Raw genomic sequence first — 10708 nt, 5'->3', positions numbered from 1 at the left:
TTCCCTCCATAAATTAAGTTCCATCCAATAGTTCCCTCCATAAATTAGTAAAGTTTTCTTACCAAACATTTTATGTACGACTTTTATGTCAATTTTATATCAATTAAATTCCAAATATTCATTTTTGCCTTTGTTTTAATTTCGAACTCGAGCGAATTCATACGACTTTTCTGTTTTTTTTGTTTACGTTTTTTTTTTTTTTTTTTGCTTTGTGCAATAATTCTGCATAATAGTTGCTTGGCGCCCAAGAAAATCTTAGAGCCTTAGAGACGCTTTGACTCGGCAAAATGAATAAACTGGATTCAACGTTAGACGATGTACAGAATACGAGGTTCAGCAATATTTATCACGATCTTATCAAACAAATGGCCAAGACAACGCAATTTAGCGAAATTGAAGTGCAAAGCATTCTCTTAGTCTATCATAAATTTGTTTTAGCGAATGGACCGAAAGCGAAGACAATGACTAAAAAGCAATTTAATAATCTCTTCTTAGTTTTATTTAAAATCTATGATTTGCAAATTATTGAACGCGTATTATCGTTAATAACGTCAGATTTAAACAAGGATGTGCTTCCGGTGGCTTGGGTGAAATTATTTTCAGTATTCATGGCTAACAAATTGGAACAAAAAATGAAATTTACCTTTCAGGTAAATTATGATTATGTCTTATATATATGAAGAGATAAATAAGTATGTCCTTCTCACAGATCTATAATGCAGCAAATACCGGCTATTTAACTCGTGATGTTGTTACTTTCGCCGTAGAGAAGTTTTTCACGGGCGAAGATGAAGATGAAGTTAATGAGTTGCGTTCGGTAAGTTATCAAATGCTACTTGACCCGCATCTCATTAAAATATCAATTATATCCAGGATATGCTTGAAGTGCTTTTCAAAAAATTTGATATGGACCGGGACGGTGCTATTTCTTATGAAGAATATGCTGCCGTTGTTACCAAGGAGCCCATGCTATTGGAGTTTCTCGGTCAATGCTTTCCCAACGTTGATGGCATGACTGTCATTGCTTATTGCACGAACATTTTGTCAAAAATAAATTTTCCAAAGTCGAGTATCGATGATAAATGACTTAATATCATTTTTTTTTTTTTTTTTTTTTTTTTTTAATTAATTTAGCTTAATATATATATATTTTGTATATAAAAAGAAAGAAAAGTTGCTTTATTTGCTTTAGCTGTCAGACGATTGTCACATGTTGTTTCTAATCTCATTTTTTTTTCTACAAGTGATCAGTCATTCTAAGAGAGATCTCTTTTGGTACATGTTGATGGTCAGGAACTGCTATAGATAGAGAGGAATAGAAGAATAGTGTTTCGCTACGTGTGTGAAATTCGTCGATTGTTAAACGGGATCATTTACCTTAACTAATAGTAATCGGAACGAAAAGAATATTTTTGCTTTCAACTGATAATCTCGGCAGTCAGTTCAGGCTCCAAGCGGACACGCAACGATACTGTCGTGTTGAATAAACTAAATCGAGATCTATGAAAATCTTTAAAGGAACTCTTTCTTGCATTCACGAATGAAACGGCTTTATTCCTCAACCAAACTTCAGTGCTACAAGAGTGAGGTAATGGCTCAATGTAAGCGAAAAGGCGGTTCAATTGATCGCAATTAAGAAAACTTTCCCTGTATGCGAGCGAAAATGCTGCAGATTCATATCCAATTATAGAGAATCCTTCAGGATAATTTTTTATTTCTATATACAAGAAGTTAACACCGGGTTAACTCACTAAAATAAGAAGACAATAAGACAAAATCTTCTTAAGAAATTAATGAAAAATTGTTGTGATTTTTAAAGCTTTAAGGCCAAAAGTTCATTTCGAACTTAACAAAGTAAAGTAGTGTAAGTCTAAGCATTGGTAGTTAATGCGAATTTGAGAAACTGCCAAATTATCTTATTTGAAACGGACTTTCAGTCGAGTTGGAAGTAAAAGCGAGAAACTTTTCTTCACTAACCGAATATAACGGAAAATACTACTAATACTCGGGTATAAGCAGAAATAGTGCTGAAACGGTGAGTTCTTTCACTCGTCAGATATAAGCGTTAGTTAAGGTGCCCAACCAATAGCTGCAAGGACTTCAAAATAAACTAAAAACTTAAACTACGTTGTACGAAAGGAAAGCTTCAAAATAGTAATAATGGTGATAATGATAATACCAATAATCCTAATTTTCCGGCATTTATTCAATCATTTCATTAGCTATAATTGTATTGGAAAGCATTACAAAAACACTTTCTTATGTACTACAATTTTCAATTCATAACTATTTACATTATATGAACGATTTATTAGATCGTCCAGCACTTCTGGTGTAGGGCATATTAAATTTGCCGGAATGTACGTAACATACTGAAAGATTTAAGGTAGATCCATCCTTTATAGTAGTAATCAATTCAAGATTTCAATCGATCAAAGGTTGCCTATCCATCCTTCAATTTAATGTCTGTCCATGTATAATGGTGTTCAACCAGCTAAAGATCGCCATTTTTAAGATATTTTGATGAGATTTGGTACATTTACGTGCTTTGACGCAAAGGTCAAATATGATTCGGATCGCTCCATTTTGTTGAGCTTTCAAAACTCGCCAACTAAAACCGCCGACTAAAACTTTCGCTTTGGTGAAAAGATGTCATTTTCAATCGGCATACCTGAGTTCAACTCCCACCGCGGTACACAATATGTTAATTACGATTGTTGCTTCGATGTACCTATAATGAGGGATCGGTCGATGGAGGCAATTCACCTAACTATCGGGCATCCAGCTCCCACGCTGCGGGCACTTCCAATTCCTCTCTCTACCTTCTTTTCATTTCATTATGACCATCACTATCGTATACATATGCGAGATATTTCCTGCGCTACTACTCATGAAGAAAGATGTTTGGAGAACATCTCCTCACTTCAGTAGAACTGCTAGTAACAATTTAGATAAAAATTGTTTACTGTTTCATGTTAAAGTCTTATTTATCAAGTATTTACCGCTTGTCTGAATAGATTCGCAAGTAATTTTTCTCTCGCCTTTTTTTCGTTTTCGAAGGAAAATAAGGAAAATTAACTCCATTAAACAAAAGACTAAAGCAACGAACTAGTAATAGATAACAAGTTTTTGTTAATTTTTTCTCTTTTTTCTTAGATAATCGTGTGAAAATCGCATGCTCTTTACTAATTATGTTTATCTGGTGTGAAGATTTTTCTATCATATTTCTGCCTTTAGACGTATGTTTGTAACATAAATTCATTTTGTAATATTCGAATACAAAGTATCCAAGTATCTAAAGGGAATTGTTTGTTATCAATGAAACCCTGAAAACGTTTGCAGTAAATTTCCGATGATAAGAAAAGCGTTAGTCAAACAAAAAAAAGAAGGAATTTTATCGCCAGTCTTAGTGAGAGTTGCAAAGTTCAAGCTTATATTTATGCTTCTCAAATATGTTATACTATCGCGAGATATCATGACTTTAGTCAAAACTTTCGCTTCTAATAATTAATTGCTTAAGTTTTTATGCCCATCAACGAAGGGATGAGTGGTATACTTATTTTGTCAAAACATATGCAACGCCCAGAAGGTAGCATCAGAGATCCCACAAACTACATATATTCTTGATCAGCATCAAATTTCAAATCGAATTAAATAAGTCCGTCTGTCCGTCTGTATAATATCTGTTGTCAACATTCTCCTTGCCGCAAAAATGAAGCTATTGGCCTCAAATTTTGCAGAAACATTGGTTGTTCTTCCACGCCGATTGCTATTGCAATTGGGTCAAATCGATCGAAGGACACGCCTACAGCACCACGCAAATCGAAACTACCCCTGCTTTTCAAAGGCAACAAAAAACTGATTTTTTCCTTATTACTCATAAACTATTATTATTATTATTATTATTATTAATTTCGCCAGAGAAATAAATTCTAAGACTAAACTCTTAAAAGCACTAGCATCTAAGGCTATCGGCTTTTATTAAAAACTCTACCGCACTTGAGATTCGAACCCACGACCACTGAGTTGCTAGTCGAGACTCTTGCCTACTCGGCCACCCAGGCGGATGCACTACTCATAAACTAAAGCAAATAAATGTAGAAAAACTTGAACGCATATTCTATGGATGATGCTGAGGGATTTGTGCACAAATATCGAAGAAATTGACCACGCCTGGCCAATATCATAGCGTAATAAAACTGATTTCTTCCATCAGGTTTCATAGATTGCGTAAAATGCTGTTGAACAAGTGAGACCGTCTCTGCTAATATGAAAATTTATTGATATGCAAATTAAATTGACATTAACCATAAAAAATAAATTTGAATTTTATGTTAAATTTTATAAAACAAAAAAAAAAAAAACAAAAAATGAAAATTATATTTTATTGGCATTATAAGTGTAAACAAACATAAAGATATCAAGGTCTTTTTCGGTGGAATAATTGAAAAGTTCGCAGAGCGTTAGTACTATAAAATAAAAGAAAGCAAAAGGTTTCTTCTGCCATGAAAACCGCTTGATACGGTTTGCGGCTGTGCTGATCACAGCACTTAAGTTGCTCGTAATAGTCGTCGTTTTTAGATCTGAAATCAGCGCAATATGAACCACTGAGTAGGTAGCAGTCGGAGGAGACTAACAAGCCGGTGTTTATAGATTCGATGCTCAATGCTGTTGCCAATATTTTTTCCCGGTTATAGTGGTTAATTAGCACACGACCCCTCCTGCCCCTCTTGGTCAGTGCTACCGATATGGCGAACAGTCAATGACTTATCGATCATAACAAGGAGAAAAAAGAAACACTCCCACGAATTCATTGAGTTGAATCGGTGCATCTAAACAGCATCACACCGAATCGCTCTTAGAACATGTGCCCCTGCTTAAAAAGATTCAATGTGAGAAGAAAGTCAGAACGGCTCGATAAACAAAAAATGGAGTAGTTTTTCAAAATGAAAATTTATTATGGGTGAGAAGAAAATCGGTTAATGGTTGAAAAATATTTCGAATTTTTTTTTTACACATTTTAATACCTTCCACTACTTTTGGTACAGGGGTGTAGTAAGCTTGTGCCGATGAACTTGAGATAGACCCATGTCTTTACTACACTGACCCACCACTTATATACAGAAAGTGATTCTGAATCAATCTACGCTTGTCTGTCCGTATGTCCATTTTCTTGTGTTCAACATATAGATCGCAATTTTTGAGATATTTTGATGAATTTCGGTGCATCGACATGGTTTGCCCTTGAAAATGGTTTGGATTTGACGACTTTTCTAACCATTCCCCAAAATTTAGGGAAAATCGTTGAATTGTATGAATAATTGTACTAAACAAGGTGATGTAGGGTATTTAGTGATTGGCCGCGTCCCACTTTGGTGTTTTCACTTGTTTTTTAATCATAATCTATGCCTCAATTCCTTTGCAATGCCATTAAATTGTCTTTAGCAACTATTATGGCATAATTTTATTACTTGCTCTGGTCTTCTTATTTGCATACTGGTAACTTAGTTTTTATGTGCCAGCATTTCATAGATCACCAACACACACATGCTTACACAAGTAGAGCACTTCATAAATTTCATCTGGTGAAGAAAGATAAAAACCAAAAAAAAAAAAATTATTTTCTTTCTTTTTTTTTTTTTTTCATTATTTTCGTTATGATTTCTTCCCATCCGAAGTGCACATAACTGCTAATTACCTCTTTTATGATCAACAATGCACCACTAACAGGGAATATTATGTATGCAGATATTTTCATATTTTTCTTAAATGAGACGGCGTTCAAGTGTGAAATTCACACTCTTTAGAAGAAAAAATTAAATAATAATAAATATATATATATATATATATATATATATATATATTCGTACAAATTGTTTAGTTTGCAATAAAAATTATACTTATTACGTTTAATTGTAATTGTTTGCTAACAGCTAACTTATTTCGCTAAAGAGCATAACAATTTAAAGTAGCTTTATATCCCTTATGACGACATTTTCCACTTCGTTACACTAACTTAAGCAATGCAAAGCAGAGTCGTTTATTTCACTCAGTTGGATAATTCGCTGAATTTTCTATATTAACAATGAGATTAAATATTAATTAGATTTACGAATAATATAAGATATACGTAGGTGAAAACCTAAATAAATTGAGGTTCGCTTCAACTAACGGCAGCTAAATCATCCTATGCTCAAAGGCAAAGGTCTTTTATTATTTAGAAAGCGGTTCTGATTTAAGCGTGTTAGTCCGCCCGTCTTCTTTTCTTTTCTTCACTTCGTAGTGGATTGATCATTCACCTTGGCTTGTCCGTCCCTTCATCTGTTTAGTTTTGTCTTGTTTTGTCAACCTGTAGACTGTAATTTTTTTTCAATATGGAAAATGAATAAAAAATTTAGTACACAGCCATGTTTTGGGACAATGGTAAATGCTATTCAGATCGGACCAAATTTTCCACCTCTTTCATATAAAGTCTTATTTTGAAAGATTATTATATCAATACCCATGTTAGACAAAGTGGTGTAATTTATTTAATAGTAGGACCCTGACCGCCTTTATAACTTTTCCGTTTGTTTAATAAACGATATGTAGGCATTTTAATAAGCTGCTCTATTATTTCTATTGTCTACTACTATTGTCTACGCAATTTTATTACATTGATTTAGGTCATTTAATTTTTAGTAATCCATTGGTAGCATCTTAGGAAAAGTAACAACTAATAAGTAGTGATAGACTATCGACTTCATAACTATCGACTTTTTACTCAGTCAGGGCACATTGTAACCTGGCAAAGTAGTAAGGGGCCGTAGATTCCACATCCTATATACTGTATATACAACATCGTATCATATTGTGACGTGAACTGAGTTATTGCAATATTCACGTATTCGTCCGGTCGTGCTCGTTTAACTGTTACGATTCAATTCTCTTGACTCGGCTTGACTTTGCCTCCTGCAAATATTCTGCTTATGCATCCTCTTACCAGCAAGTTATCTGTATCTAACTTTATTGCGACATTTTTGCGTTAATCCCTTTTCCCGCTAAATGTTCTGCTAATTATCAATGCGAGAGACTCATATCATTAAATAGGGGTCTTTCGTAATAATATTATATTAGAGATTATCTTTTACATTTCATTAATTTTTACCTTGAACTAAAGTAGACTTAATGTGAGCTGCTACGAAAAAAGATTAAAGGTCTAGATAGGATAGATGAAAGAATGGCAAAGATCAAACCCATATATATATGAAAGGATACATGAACATTTATATCTACAATGGAGTCGAATCGAGTATAAAATCAGTTTTATGAAAAGTAAATCTTTTCAGAGTCTGAGTACAGTTCAATGAATGCAACCCAACGACGTTACTATATAGTGGGAATACATTCAGAGAAAGATGATGAGAATCTGCTTGAAGCAAGTGAAACGTTAACGAAATAAAACCTTTAAAGAGATCAGATCCAAGATTTTTAATTTTTAAGATATCATTATTAACATCCAAGAGAGTTTCGTTATACACTGAAAACGTCTGAGGTCAAAGGTTTTCTCAAGGTAGTCGCTAAGCCTGTCTGCTTACTACGATAGAAATCAAGAAACCTTTATCCTCCTCAGCAGATTGTGAAAAAAGTTTGGTCTAGGTTAAAGTCCAATAATGTCATGGTTTTCCAATACTTGATGCTTTCGTGATTTCTTTTGTGAAAGGATTAGCAATAAACTACATTGTGACGTGAACTGAGTTATTGCAATATTCACGTATTCACGTTTTGAGACTAAGTTCGTATCGTTCTGTCCGGTCGATGCCTTTAGATGTTAGATGCTATTGTATTATATAGATATTGGATTTCAAGGATAAGCGTATTTTGCATATTTTCGTCCGTAAATATATTTCTGAGAAACTACTAAGCCAATGTTTGTCAGGACCATTTCATGGGCTCCGCAAAAATGTTCCCGATCGATTTACCAATACGTTTACAGTTAACGATCAAATTTTAAGTTCAGCTTACTTCCAATTTATTTCTTATTTACTGTAAATCGTGTTGGATAGATTTCGAGCGTTAATTATGCCGGTATTTTGGACTATACGTGAAGGTGAGAGATCCAAGTGAACACATCCATATCACGGATTATCGAAAACATTTTGCATCGGATGGAAAGTCATACACAAAAAATTATAAAAGTTTATCGTTAATTTTCCACATATCAATAAACCGATAGGCACAACTTTTCCGCAAACACATTTAAGCGCAAGTTCGTTTAGAAACATATTCAAGGTATATCGAAAGGTATAGAAGCGAAAATTCCAATGTATTCTCAATGGTTGCAGTTTTTTTCAACATAGTTAGCATGCGTGTGAACAGAGACGCGCCCACTTTTTTAATCACATATTCGTAATTGATCAGGAAATGTTTGTAGCAAATTTCAGTTTCTTATCTTTTTTTTTTTTCTTTGCGATTGTAACGATTCACAATTGAGGGTTGCATACAAAACGTCAGCAAATCTAGGGTTAAATATTAACCATGTATAAAATATATCGCAAACACTTTGTGATACAAAGTATATAGCATATATAGAATTGTTATATAATTGCGATCAATTTTTTAGATAATAATAATAATTTCTGAAAGGACGTTGAACTCAAAATCGTAGTAATAACACACAATAATAACATATAACAATAGCATAATAAGGCATAATAATTATAATATTGTCTATACGTGTGTGTGTCTTGTGTGGCAAATCTTATTATTTACACTTCATTAATCAACAAACAAACACAACGCACAATAATAATAATAATAATAATAACAACAACAGCAAGTCTAATAACACACAGAACGGCGCTTAATAATAATAAGCGATAATAGTACGCTACAGATTACGACAAATGCTCGGTGGATGCAGTTGAAGATGCAAAATGAAAAGCAGAAAAACTTTATAAACGACTTGAAGCGAATCTCTTCACACCTATCATCACACTTTGTAAGTGACAAATATGAAGAGCTTAAGATCAATTAGTGCTTCTTCAATGCTCATACATATGTTTTAGTTAAGGATTTTCAAGCTGTAATGAGGATAACTAAGAAAATGGAACATGAACGATAAGTAAATCTCTCTCGATCTATGACTAAAAAGTAAGACCAAGAATATTAGCAATCTAGTTAATATAAAATTGATAGCACTATGACAGACATCTGTCGTCACATCATAAATGTCATTAGTGTTTCCGCAGCGCTTGGCTTTGCACGAAATAAAAATCAAGGTGAAGTTAACAACGCTCTTCGATTGCTGTTGTGTTGTGCACTGTGAATTCCTTTCAATGAAAAAACTGAATTGAGTGCTTTGAAGGCGATGAACGGCAAGCAATAAAGGGGATTTGGAAGAATAAATGGATTAAAAAAAAAAAAAAAGAAATAATTAAATTGTCTTTAATTTTTGGACACAGGATGTTCAATGCAAATTATTGCTACCTCTTTTCGGATATTTCATGATGCCTGAATTCTCGAATGACTTATCCTATTTATATATATTTATAAGTAAATAGGTATGAAAACAGATAGGCGCCCAGGTAGGTATATAGTCCAATATATAATGCTTAAGCTTTTTTCCTTAATATTTCGTTATGCCTGAATTCTCGAATGACTTATCGTATTTGTATACATTTTATTGACATTGAATAAGTAAAGAGGTATATAAATAGAAAGGTGCCCAGGTAGGTATATATTCCATTATATAATGCTTATGCTTTTTTCCTTAATATATTGCTAATGTTTTCGAATATTTTATGATGCCTGAATTCTCGAATGACTTATCGTAGTTGTATACATTTTATTGACATTCAATTGAGTAAAGAGGTATGAAAACAGATAGGCGCCCAGGTAGGTATATATTCGAATATAATATAATGCTTACCCTTTTTTCCTTAGTATTTTGCTATTGTTTTCGTATATTTCATGATGCCTCGAATGACTTATCCACTTTGTACATATATTTTATTGAAATTGAATAAGTAAAGAGGTATGTAAATAGATAGGCGTCCAGGTAATTATGTGAACATATATGTAATGCTCATGTTTTTTAATAAATTACTTAAGACCGTTCGTTAGTATCATGTTTATTATTGTTATTATTATTATTAATTTCGCCAGAGAAATAAATTCTAAGCGCTAGCATCTAAGGCATCGGCTCTACCGCACTTGAGGTTCGAACCTATCCATATATATTTTATTTACAAACGCAATAAAGAAGCGAATAGACTTTTGTTTGATAAATAATTTTTCTAATGTTTTTAGTGCAATCAAGACAATATAACGCATTTTAAAAGCATATATTAACAGCACCGGGTTTTTTGAAAAAAAAAAAAATAAAAATAAATAAATAAATAAATAAAAGCAAAACAAAACATTAATGGATGAGGAGTTTGTTAAAGACATTTATTTATATGGCACGCAATAGTGAAACAATGGATAGATTGAAGAAAACCATCGACAAGAGCACTTTATAGATTTTGATTACTCGAATAATGTGCTTTTTTTTTCTTTTTTTGCTTTTTTCTTACAGAAACATTTTCATTTTGTTTTGCTATAAAATAATTATGCGAACGATTGGTAAGTTAAGCGTTTTGCTTGTGGATTAAGGAAATGGAAACTCAAAGGATTGGTTAAGAGAGAGAGAGAGAGAGAGAGAGAGAGAGAGAGAGAGAGAGAGAGA

At 33.1% G+C, this 10708-nt stretch overlaps 2 protein-coding genes across 2 annotated transcripts in view; one reads left to right on the top strand and one right to left on the bottom strand.

The window, feature by feature from the left end:
* Positions 1-10708, bottom strand: part of LOC119639274 — a 34747-nt gene that overhangs the window by 20905 nt on the left and 3134 nt on the right. The gene's annotated exons all lie outside the window — the stretch shown is intronic.
* On the top strand, positions 256-1111 carry LOC119639275 (EF-hand calcium-binding domain-containing protein 1-like). The gene is made up of 3 exons (XM_038036567.1): positions 256-650; positions 710-817; positions 874-1111. Exons 1-3 carry the CDS (start codon positions 288-290, stop codon positions 1084-1086), a joined length of 684 nt encoding a protein of 227 aa, XP_037892495.1. The 5' UTR covers positions 256-287; the 3' UTR covers positions 1087-1111.

This window comes from Glossina fuscipes, unplaced genomic scaffold, assembly GCF_014805625.2.
Source record: "Glossina fuscipes isolate IAEA_lab_2018 unplaced genomic scaffold, Yale_Gfus_2 112, whole genome shotgun sequence".
NCBI classification, from domain to species: domain Eukaryota; kingdom Metazoa; phylum Arthropoda; class Insecta; order Diptera; family Glossinidae; genus Glossina; species Glossina fuscipes.
This window is presented reverse-complemented; position numbering and strand designations above follow the sequence as displayed.

Bases quoted from the DNA above. Each gene is read 5' to 3' on its own strand.
- LOC119639275 (XM_038036567.1), top strand. From the start codon at position 288: ATGAATAAACTGGATTCAACGTTAGACGATGTACAGAATACGAGGTTC. The intron at 651-709 runs GTAAATTATGAT...TCCTTCTCACAG, and splicing joins AAATGAAATTTACCTTTCAG to ATCTATAATGCAGCAAATAC. The intron at 818-873 runs GTAAGTTATCAA...AATTATATCCAG, and splicing joins AAGTTAATGAGTTGCGTTCG to GATATGCTTGAAGTGCTTTT.